At 39.2% G+C, this 12,364-nt stretch overlaps 1 protein-coding gene across 2 annotated transcripts in view; it reads left to right on the top strand.

Moving 5' to 3' along the window:
- The first annotated feature begins 2,334 nt into the window (after window positions 1–2,334).
- The window catches only part of METAP1D (methionyl aminopeptidase type 1D, mitochondrial), an 89,645-nt gene continuing 79,615 nt past the window's right edge, over window positions 2,335–12,364 (top strand). Inside the window, exon 1 of one of the 2 annotated variants that reach the window (XM_074303122.1) lies at window positions 2,335–2,643. In XM_074303122.1, coding sequence (XP_074159223.1) covers window positions 2,604–2,643 — 40 coding nt within the window. In that variant the 5' untranslated portion in view covers window positions 2,335–2,603. The remainder of the gene's footprint in view (window positions 2,644–12,364) is intronic. The other variant, XM_074303123.1, reaches the window with a different exon arrangement.

The following is a 12,364-nucleotide window of genomic DNA, read 5'->3' as shown; positions in this document are numbered from 1 at the left end:
TTTGGAAAAGTTACTTATTTTAGAGTAGATTCCCCTTACTAGACCCTGGAAATTTGCAGAGGAAGAAACTATTTCAAACTTTTTACTCAATAACAATCATAGAGTGTCTAAATTATTATTACTTTCAAAATAATGCAGATTTATTATGATTAATTCCCTCATCCTAGTGGTAGAGAAATAACTTAGTACTATTAACTACTCAGCAAATAAATGGCAGAGTTCAAAACAGACCCTAAATCTATCAGTGTCCACTGAAATGTTCTTTATTACTCAAACTCATGGAATGAAGGGACTTGAGAGGTATTTTAGCAGTCTAGCTCGTCCCTTTATTGTACATAATTTAATGTAAATTTAATGTGAATTCAGAAGATTAGATCTGTCAACTTCCAAGTCTTCCTAAAGTCAGAAGGAGTATAAGAGGATGAAAATTAGATTGAAGGTCAGTGGATAAGACATCATTTGTATCTATTATTACTGCTTTACTACCAATTTACTACCACTATATGATATAAAAACATTGCACTGAAAATCAAGGGATCTGGATCAAAGACCCCAACTTTGCTACTCACTAACTGGGTGACCATGGGCAAATCTTTTCACATTCTTGTGAAATCAATTTCCTGATCTAAACACAATTGAACTAGATGATTTCTGAAATCTGAACCATCTCTGATGTTCCATGATTCATTTATTTTTATTTTTCTGTAAATTTGTATTATTTAACAGCTTGCTCTTCAAAGCCCTTTGCAAATCCTAAATCACTGTTAAAATTGTAGATTTTGATTAGTTTTATCTTCTAAATGCATTTTAAGTTAGCCATTGTTGATTTTGTTTGGAAAGTCTGAAATCAGAGGAATAAATTTTCTATGCCAATGGTTTCTGCCCTAGAGCTTCCCTCCTCCTCCATCCTTCAGCATATTTCATGTACTTCAGTAGTTTTCATATTGTACTCAAGTATGAAGCAGAAGTTTACAAAATCTATTAGGAAAGGCTCAGATGGTCTTTCTGGCAAAGCAAGATATCTTAACAGGTGCTTCTTTAACATGGTTGGGGGGAAAATTACATCTTCATTTTTGCTAGCTTCTAAATTAAATTTAACATTTCCTTTAATTATTGAAAAACACGGTTCTGAGAAAGGCTCCACAGGCTTTACCAGGCTGCACAAAGGATTCATCAAACACAAAAGGATTAAAAACTCCTGCCTGTGGAGGATGTTTAAGTTTGGAAAAACAGATCATCTTATGACCTAATAATGGATTTTATCTGGTTTTGTTCAGAAAGAAATCAGAAACATTCTCCCAACTTTATCTTTGAAGGTTATCCTGAAAAACACATCACTTGTTTTCCAAGAGTAAAATTATTTGGTACCTTCCCGCTCTTGAGATGGCATACCTAGTTTTCCTTAAATCAAAGATTTACCCAATAAGGGACCATGCAAACCCAACAATAAGCTTTATTGTATCGCTACTAGTTTAACAAGGCAAGGTTCCGTGGAGCTTTGGTTGGATGGTGGTATGTAGTTCAGTGTGATGACAGAGGTTTAGACAGGCCCGCTGGAGGGACAGGCCCCAGACCAGGAGAATAGACAGTGACATTCAAAGGTGGCTATTCCTGAGGTGGGACAGCGCATTCCCACTGCAATAGCCAGGCACGGGTAGGCCTTCTCTGTGCTGTGGGGCCCACCTCCATTTCCGAGAACTTTGCATTTAGATTGGGGGCATTTTAAGGACACTTCACATTATGAAGCGCTTTAGGATTATTGCTATGTTTGTTCTGTCAGTTTCGCAACCCGATTTTCTCACTGTAACCCGGAAGGTGAAAGGGCAAGTATTATTGTATCCATTCTACTTGGTGAGGAACCCATCTTTCTATAGCTCATGTCTGACTCTTCTACTATTTTCTTAAGAATCGGGTAAAACGTCATGTAAACGTTGTTGAAAAAAAAAGAGAATTCCCAGCTCCCGCACGACCCGGTGTGCGAAGTTAATTTCAGTAATCACCCAGGTCCTCCCTGTCTTGCTGAACAGCAGGGTGGTCCCAGGGATGCTCTGGGGATCACAGCAACGGGGCATCGGCGGATGATCAGGCCTGACCGCCAGCTCCAACGAGGAAAGGAATTTGCAAAAAAGAAAAATAAAAAGTGACAAACTGTTCATTCTAAGATCGGCTGATGGTTGCTTTTCTCCCCCTCCTAATATCTTGCCGGTTTCACATTTTCAAGCACCAAAGTGATGCTAAAAATATTGCTGCAACCCTTACCTGACGAGTGAGTCTTCCAGCGTCTCACCCGCGAATAAGCGCAGGGGCGAGCCAGGGGGGAGGGGCGGCGTGGGAGGAGCAGGTGGAACGGCGCGGGAGGCTGCGGCGGCCACCGCAGAGGAGGGTCGCCTAGGTCGACTTCTCCTGGCCCAGAGGTGCTCAAGGTCCCTAGCTCCCGCTGTCACTCCCTGCGCACGCGCGTTGCTCCTCCGCCCAACTTCACTACAAGTCCTCCCCACTTCTTCCCCCAAGTCATTAGGAGTTGTGCCAAGAGTCGGGGTAAACGGGCGGGGGCAGTAGGAGGGGGAGGGAAAAGGGAATCCTGACCACGTGACCTTCACAAGATGGCGGCGCCCAGAGGTGTCCACCTGGTACTCAGTAGAGGTAAGAGCCTGGGGCTTACTGAAGCGCGAATGTGCACCCAGACGCAGGCGCGCGCACACACACCACACTTATATACACACTCCGAACTCGTCGGTGTCCTAGTGCGCGCACGCGCACACGCATGAGTTAAAAGTTGGCACATGCACCAGACTATAGACAGATATATTCGCATCTGACAAGGTCACGCCGTTTGCTCTCCTCCGGGTCTGGGAGTGTGTTTGTCTCTCTCCTCCTCTGTCTCTCCCTCCCCTGCAGTTCCTCTTTCCCCCCCGCCCCGTTTCCCCCTTCTCTCTCCATTTCTCTTTCATGTTCCCCTCTCCCCAAAACGTCGCCAGCCCGCCCGCAGGTCCTCCTCCGGAGGGTAACTTCCCTGAATGGTTCCCTCGCCCCCTCCCAAGATGCTGAGACTTGGGAAAACCCTGCATCTGCGATTCCGGCTGGTGTCCGCGTGTAGGTTACACTGCGGTGACAGGGTTCGAGCACTCACAAATACTTTTGTGCCCGGCCGCAGAAAAGTGCTGGAGGTGGAGGCGGAACACCCGGACTCAAGCCTCGATCGCTGCCGCCATGGGCCAGAAACGGTCCTACGGCGGGAAAGGCCCGCAAAAACGAGCCCTGCGCTCGAGAGGCCCGCAATCTGAGGGGAGCCAGCGTGCCCACCGCTACCCCCACACATGAGGTGTAAGGGTGAAGTAGCAGAGAAGCTCGAGAAGGAAGACTCGGGAATGAGGAAGGGCAGGGGGTGGAGCAGGGGGAGCGAGGGCTTTCCCCGTCCGGGGTCCGCCGGGCCAGAGGCAGAGTTACCGGTGGTGGTTTGTCCTCTGTTCTCTGACCATGACATCAGAAGATGCCGGAATGTGCGAGTGAGTTGGATTTAAGAGCGAGGAAGGGCTGGGCAAAGTCACCAACCTCATCTTCTCCTCTGGAGCTGTCTGGCTCTAGTAATCAGATAGAGGTCAGGGCTTTTTAAAACATAAAATATTAAGGCTAGGGAGCAATCGAGGCAAAGAACGGCCTCTTTCATCCCATTAAATAAACAAATAAATAAATAAATAAACAAACCCGGGAGAGGGAGACCCTCAGGGTTTTGGCCAAGAAGAATGTCTGCTATTGACATTCACTCTAAGTCAGTCAGGTGACACGGGCCTTCCGAGAACTTGGCAGTGAATAAGTGAATGTAAGAACACTAGAAGGGGAGGATAGGATCAGGTTATGAAGGATCTGAAATGGCAAACAGGATTTTTAAAATTTTTTTGCAGTTTTTTTATTAACTATAGTTTTTATTTACCAGATATATGCATGGGTAATTTTTCAGCATTGACAATTGCCAAACTTTTTGTTCCAATTTTTCCCTTCCTCTCCCCTCCCCATGGCAGGTCGATCAATACATGTTAAATGTGTTAAAGTATAGATTAAATACAATATATATACATATATATATATATATATATATATATATATATATATATACACACACACACACACACACATGTCCAAACAGCTGTTTTGCTGAACAAAAAGAATCAGACTTTGAAATAATGTACAATTAGCCTGTGAAGGAAATAAAAAAGGCAGATGGACAAAAACAGAGGGATTGGGAATTCTATGTAGTGGTTCATAGTCATCTCCCAGAGCTCTTTCACTGGGTGTAACTGGTTCAGTTCATTACTGCTCTATTGGAATTTATTTGGTTCATCTCATTGTTGGAGAGGGCCACGTCCATCAGAATTGATGTAGTGTTGTTGTTGAAGTATATAATGATCTCCTGGTTTGCTCATTTCACTCAGCATCACTATGTAAGTCTATGTAAGTCTCTCCAGGCCTTTCTGAAATCATTCTGTTGGTCATTTCTTACAGAACAATAATATTCCATAATATTCATATACCACAATTTATTCAGCCAATCTCCAGTTGATGGGCATCCAATCAGTTTCCAGTTTCTGGCCACTACAAAGAGGGCTAAACATTCTTGCACATACAGGTTCCTTTCCCTTCTTTAAAATCTCTTTGGAGGGGCAGCTAGGTGGCGCAGTGGATAGAGCACCAGCCCTGAATTCAGGAGGACCCGAGTTCAAATCTGGTCTCAGACACTTAACACTTCCTAGCTGTGTGACCCTGGGCAAGTCACTTAACCCTAGCCTTAGGAAAAAAAAAAAATCTCTTTGGGATATAAGCCCAGTAGTAACACTGCTGGGTCAAAGGGTATGTACAGTTTGATAACTCTTTGAGCATAGTTCCAAATTGCTCTCCAGAATGGCAGGATGTATTCACAATTCCACCAACAATGTATTAGTGTCCCTCAAATAGGATTTTTTTTATATTTGAATCTGGAGATAATAGGGAACTACTAATATATTTACTGGGGGGGAGAAGGAGGGAGCATGGCAGAAGATATGGGTGATACATTCATATCTATACTTTAGGAAAATTAATTTGGCAACTGAGTGGATGATGGACTGGAGTGGGGAGAGACTTGAGGCAGAGACCAAATAGTGGGTTACTTCAATAGTCCAAGCATGAGGTGATGAGGGCCTCTACCAGAGTGGTAGCAATGTCAAAGGAAAGAAGGGACTATACATGAGAGATATTATAAAAGTAGACATGGCAACTGATTGGCTATGGGTAGGGGAATGTGAGAAAGTGAAAGATTGTGAACCTGGGTGACTAAGAAGATGGTAATACCTATAGTGACAAGAAAGTTAGGGAGAGGAAGGAGTTTGAAGGCAAAGGTAGAGATACTAAGTTCAATTATGGACATGTTAAGTTTAAGATATTTATGATATGTTCAGTTTGAGATTTGTGAATTTGAGTGAGTGTCTTAATGTCTTGATATCATTTATTTGTAAAGTGAGAGAAATAGACTAGGTTCTCAGGTCCTTACTTAGCTCTAAATCTAAATTTTCTGTATGATTTCCCATTCTACTTCTTTGATCATGTTCTTGTCACTCACCAAGATCATTTCATCCTAAGTTTCCAGCATTTATGGAGATTTATTCATCATGCATTGTAGTTTAGTAGAAAGATGGTGGATTCCAATAACTGGAGGTTGAATTTTATACTCTAAATGCTATTAAATGTATTTTAGAATGGTTGCATGGAACAGGATGTTACAGATATACATTCTTATTCTTCTTAATCAAAGAAATCAGTGGGAATTACATTAGCTTCCTAGATTTTAGAGACAAGTAAGATTGTTCCAAGGTGGGGAACTTAAAATCAGAACAGGACTGGACAGAGAAGATAGGCAATAGTGCATCAGCATATATATGAGTAAGAAGTAAATTGGAAAAGGAAATGAAGAGTTATTCTTCAGATTTCAAAATAAGGAATGCAGATTTGTTGCAGAGGTCTGTGAAAAGCCATTGCAGGTTTTTAAAGAAAAGATGAATGAAAAATCATCAAGTCCTTAGTTTGTGCCAAGCAAGTGCTGGAGAGAGAGACTAGACCTGTGCAGAGATCTCTTGAATATTAGTGCACCATCTCTAGTTTATACTCTTTGAAAATATTACAGGATGCATGTGTGTGTGTGTGTGTGTGTGTGTGTGTGTGTGTGTATGTATGTATGTGTGTATAGCAGAAATTAAACACTAGAAGCAGTACTTCCTGGCCTTGAGTCTGGTTGAAACTATGCTGCCTCTCAAGTGTGGGGATCCAAATTAAAAAACAGTTGTTACTCTCAGGAAGCTCACATTCTACTCAGAGGAGATAATACCTGCTACAGGGAAGATAGAAAGACCTCGTGGTTCTTAGGTTGCAGTAGTAGAGCTAATTAAAAGATCATGCGTTTTTTAAGACTATTTTGTTGTTGCTTTTCAATTTTGTTTTACTCTTCATGACTCCATTTGGGGTTTTCTTGATAAAGATACTGGAGTGGTTAGTTCCTTCTCCAGATCATTTTACAGATGAGCAAATTGAGGCAAACAACAGTAAGCGACTTGCCCAGAGTTCTATAGATGGAAAGCATAAGTGCCTTATTCACTTCACCATCTAGCTTCCCATATAGCTCTGGTTGTTTGGTAATTGTTGATGAGTTGTTTCAGTGATGTCAAACTCTCTGTGGCTCCATTTGTAGGATACCATGCCTTCTTTTTTTGCATGACAATTTGCTTTTTTAATTATGACATATTTGGGATTCTCTAGACAATTTTAGGAAAACAAATTACTTCCTAGGAGTCAAGGTAAGGTTTGTAAATCTCCTTGATGCTAGCAGAATGTAAAACTCCTTGAGGACAAAAGCCATTTCATTTTTGACTTTGTATTTCCCAGTACATTACAGATATTGACTAAATTCTTACTGAATTGAATTGCTATGATAACTTTGTTAGGAATTAACTGATCTGGAATATATAGAATATTGAATTCTCTCTCATTGAGGGGAATAGAAGATATATTAATGAGTAAGAGTCAGAGTAGGGGAGTGGAGAGTTGGAAAGAACTTACTGTGGAGTCAGGATTCTACCGGTAATGCTACTCCCCATGTGACCTTGGATAAGTTAGATAATCTTTCTGTAACTTGTTTCCTTAATCTGTAAAATGATCTGGCGATGGCCTCTGATATATATAGGACAGATCTATGATCCTGTGAATTCCGAGTAATCTAGTTTGTTCATTATCTATCATTATAGAGTCCCAGCTTGTCTTGGTCTTGCTCAGCAATGTGCTTCTTAGCACTTCTCCGTTCTGCTTGTCAGTGTGTCCTCTGAGAAGTCAAACCTAGTTTAACATTAGGTTAACCCAAGTATAGGCAAGAAATCAAGTCTACTGCAATATTGTGTAATTACGTAGTGCAGTGTTAGATAAAATAATAATAAAAAATTCACATTTATTTAACACTTTAAGATTTCCAAAATGATTTCCTCACAAGAAGCCTGAAAGGTAGGTAGAGCAGGTATTATTATCCCCAAATTGTTGATGGGAAACAGGCTCATAAAAGACTTTTTCAGGGTCATATAGCTAGTAAATGCCTAAACCCGAATTCAGGCTCAGATCTCTGACTTCAAATCTAGCAGTCTTTCAAATAACCACAATGCTTCTAGAATTACCTGTTGTTTTGGATAATTTCTGTTGGTGTTCTTTTCCTCTTTTCCACTAAGAGAGAATCAAAGGTTGATTCTAATTGCCTAACAGTATGGCTAATTTTAATAATGTGTCATATATATGTTATATATACTTCTGTTGAAAGCCAGATAATAAGAATGTAGCATAATCATTGTCATTCATTGAGTAGAACCCTGATCTGACATGGCCTATGTTTATACAAATTCAGATGTGATTTGAGTCAACCCGTGCCAAAAGGCTGATGTTAATCAGCCAATCAGTTAATCAACAAGTATTTCTTAAGTTGGTTGTTTTGTGTGCCTGATGCCCTACTAAGAATTGGTGATACAATAAATATAAAACGTATAACTGTCCTACCCCAAAGGAGCTTAAGAAGGTAATGTGATAACACTACTAGGTTTATTTCCAAAGATGATTAGAAAAAAGGAAAAGAACCTATATAAGTTTAAAATATTCATAGTAGTTTTATTTGTAGTAGCAAAGAACTGGAAATTGGGGGGGATGCATGACAATTGGAGAATGGCTGAACAAGTTATTGTATGTGATTGTGATGGAATACTACTGGGCTAAAAGAAACATTGAGCTCAGTGATCTTTAAAAAAATGTGGAAAGACTTGCACAAAATAATGAAGAGCAAAATGAGCAGAACCAAGAGAACCTTTGTGTACAATAACAACAATATTGTTTTAAGAATGACTTAAAGTAAATAAAGTATTTTGACTATTATAAATACCCAATTAACTATAAAGGAATATGGAGACAGACACTGTCTCCATCCAGACAAAGAATTGATAAATAGAAGTATGTATAGAATAATTTTACATATACACACACACATATTTGAGTCTAATGGTGGTCAGCTCTGGGGAGGAGGGAGGTCGAGAAGGAAGAAAAATAAGAGAAATATACATGATAAGTTTGTTGTATAGTTTAAAAGAATAGCAATTTATACATATTAATTTTCAATTTTGTGTGCAATCATCTTTTTATTGTACTGTTAAAGAAATGCTTGTTTTTCACTTTTGAGGAGGGACAAAGTGAAAGGAGAGAGAGGGTTAGAATAAATGTGGGAAATAGCAAAAGTAAGTGGGAAAAGAATTTTGAAGCAAGTTTCTTCAGTGAAGGCATCATTTTTCAAATGTATAGGAAACTAAGTCAAATTTATAAAAAGTTAAGAGCCATTCCCCTATTGATAAATGATGAAAAGATATGAACTATGCCTAAATGTCTATAAAATTATACATATCCTTTGATCTAACAAGTACTACAGTGAGGCATGAATCCCTAAAGAGATTAAAAAACAAACAAATACGAAAAGGACCTATATGTAAAGTAGCTCCTTTCTCAGGGCAAAGAATTGGAAATTGAGGGCATACCTATCAGGCATGTGTTTTTGATGAAATAAAAGAAATGATGAGCAGGATGCTCTCAAAAAAAAACAACCCTGTGAAGTTCTCCATGAACAAGCAAAGTGAAATATACTAGGTACAAAATAATAGCAGTAATGTGGGAGTTCTTTGAATGGGGCAGATTGACACAATCACACCTGCCTTTTAATAAAATTACTTTAACATTTGTGTGAAGGATGAAGATTGGGGAAAGTCTTGAGGCAGGAGACCATTTAGGAGACCATTGCAGTAATCCTAATGAGAGGTGATAACAGTCTTAATTAGGGTGATGATCCTAGAAGGAATAGTACCTAGATAGAGATATCTGTATATAAAAGATATTGTGGAAGTATAAAAAAGATTTGGCAGCTGATTGGATATTTGGGGTTAGCAAGAGTGAGGAATGATACCAACGCTATTAATCTTAGTTGCTGTAGGTTACTGATGGTGTCCTAAATAGAATAGGTGGGTTTGGAAGGGGGGTATTGGGGAAGATAACAAATTCATTTTAGGCATGCTGAATTTGAGATGCTTCTAATCAAGCAGCCAGTAAACATTTATTAAACACCTACTTTGTGCCACTGTGCTATCTTGGTAATACAAAGAAAGGCAAAAGATTGCTCTAAAGGAACTCACAGTTTAATGGAGAAGACAAAATGCAAACAACTCTGTACAGATAAACCATATACAAGATAAATTTGAAATAATAAGTAGAGGGAAGGCAGTAGAATTGAGGGAGATTGGGAAAGGCTTTGTGTAGAAATAGGATTTTAGCTTGGACTTGAAGGGAAGCCAGTTAGGTGGAAAGAGCATTCCAGCATGGAGGATGACAGAAAGAGAAAATATAGGGAGTTAAGAGATGTCTTGCTTTGAGGAATAGCAGAATCCAGTGTCCCTGGATTTCAGTGAATGGGAGTATAATATATAAAAAGACTGGACCCATACTGGTCTCTGAATGACAAACACAGGATTTTATATTTAGTCCTGAAAGCGATAGAGAACCATGGGAATTAATTGACCAGGGAGCTGACATGGTCAGGTCTGTTTTTAAGGAAGATGATTTTTATAGCTGAGAGACAGAAAGACAGGAGCATGCTGGGACCCTAACTTTTCTGATGATTCAACATTTGATAATATCTTCAGGAGTAAAGAAGGTGACAATGGTTGTAAAGGGTTGAAAAAGCAATAAGGCTAAAGCAGACCTTCCATTTGAGGACTTTACTATGCTTAAGGCACTTTTTTTCTTATATATTACATTTCTTAGGTAGTTTTATTTTGGGTGGTCTATTCCTTATCGTTAATCTGCTCAAAATGGAAAGATTAGAGAGAGGGAAGGCATACAGGATGAGTGATGGAAATGAAATGGTTATAGGTAGAAGTGGTATTTTCTGAGATGAATTTAGGAAATTCTTATTGGTACTTAATACTGGAGTGGAAGATTGTAGTGTGAAAAAGGAATGAATGTTCTTCAGAGCTTTTAGCAATTTGGGACAAACACTAATAGGCATCAGCATTATAGAAAGGCACTCAATTCTCAATACAGGGGGATTTCCAGACCTTTTTTTTTTTTTTCTAGTACTTGAAACATAGTTTGTGCCTGTCTCCTTGGGTAGTGTTTGTCCCTTAAAATAAAATAACAATTTTTAGAGAGCATGTTGATTATAACATAGAAAATTAGCAATGCCTATTTTTAATGAGAAAACTAAAGATCCATATAGTGATTTTAATTATGAAAATTACCATGTGACTTTCAAGCTCTGACCCCTGATTCTGAAGCCTTGAATTTGGAATGTTGCAAATGAATGTGAATTGGAAAAGGATTGTCTTAGTGAAAAGGAGAAACAGAAAAAATTAGAAATGAATAAATCACACACACACACACAAATAAAGACAGATGGGAAAACAAGAGGAATTTAAAGTTTGAAATTTAGCCTGTTGGGGCAGCTAGGTGGCGCAGTGGATAGAGCACCAGCCTTGAATTCAGGAGGACCCAAGTTCAAATGTGGTCTCAGACACTTAACACTTCCTAGCTGTGTGACCCTGGGCAAGTCACTTAACCCTAGCCTGGGGGGGGGGGGGGGAGATTTACAAAATGTGTTTTTCACAACTACCCTGTGAGTGTAGTTTGTAGAAATATGTGTATTCCACAGTTGAAGAAGTTGTACGTTAATAGCTAAAGAAACTTGTCCATGGTAACACAATTAGTTTAGAACAGAGATCTGAGCTCTAGTTTCCTTGCTACTTTCCTTGCATTCTTTCTACTGTCTTCCCCCTCCCCTGCCCCCCAACACTGCCCCTTCTAAATAAAAGTCATATATGCAATGTGTGAGAGTGGATGTATCCTTTAGATACTTGTAGGTGTAGGACTGATGAACAGGTTTGGGGTTCATTGCTTTAAATGTGGAGTTTTCAATTTGAGATTTACAAGGAGGTGATAGGTTGAGTTTTTCCCCCTGAAAAGTTTTATTGTTGCCTTTTGTTTTAACATCACAGTAATTTCCAGACAAGTTCTGTCCCCTTCCCCAGGATGAGGCTTTTCTTGTAACAAAGAAAAACATTTAAGCAAAACTACTTGAATGTATCTGAGGACAGTGTATGCAACATTCCACATCAATAACTCGCCTTGTAAAGGGACAGGCTTCCTCATCTCTTTTCTAGGACCAGGATTGCTAATTACAATTACATAGAGCTGATAGTTCAAATGGGACTAATATTCTAGCTCAACTATAAACAGGAACAATAGACTGAAAAGTGAACATTCACATTTAGAAAGATGAAGTAGGAGCCGTGAAGGAGACAAAAGAAAAAGAAATCAGAAAAGTTAGAGAATTGAATTGAGGAAGCATCATGGCAACCAGGGGAGAAAAATCTCAAGCAAAGGAATGATCAGCATCATGTTAAATATTTCAGAAAGACAAAGGAGAATAAAAATTGAGAAAAGGTCGGTGGATTTGCCCATTAGAAAGTAATTGATGATTTTCAGAGAATAATTTCAATTGATTCTTAGAAGTGGCAGCCAAATTACTGTAGAGGACATTGTGATAAAATGGAGGTAGAGGGTATAGACCAATGGTGCTCATCTTATTTAGTCTCAAGAATCCTTTGTACTCTTAAAGTTATTGAGGATCCTCCAAAGATATTTATTTTGTTTATGTAGACTATATTTATTGATGTTTATCACATTAGAAAAGGAATAATTCTAATGTTATCATGAAAACAGTTTTAAACCTTGTGAATCTTCTGAAAGGGTTTTGAAGACCGCAGACTGGACTATA

This window comes from Sminthopsis crassicaudata, chromosome 3, assembly GCF_048593235.1.
Source record: "Sminthopsis crassicaudata isolate SCR6 chromosome 3, ASM4859323v1, whole genome shotgun sequence".
Classification (NCBI taxonomy): Eukaryota; Metazoa; Chordata; class Mammalia; order Dasyuromorphia; family Dasyuridae; genus Sminthopsis; species Sminthopsis crassicaudata.
Note: the sequence above shows the minus strand (reverse complement) of the source record. Positions and strands in the feature narration are given on the sequence as shown.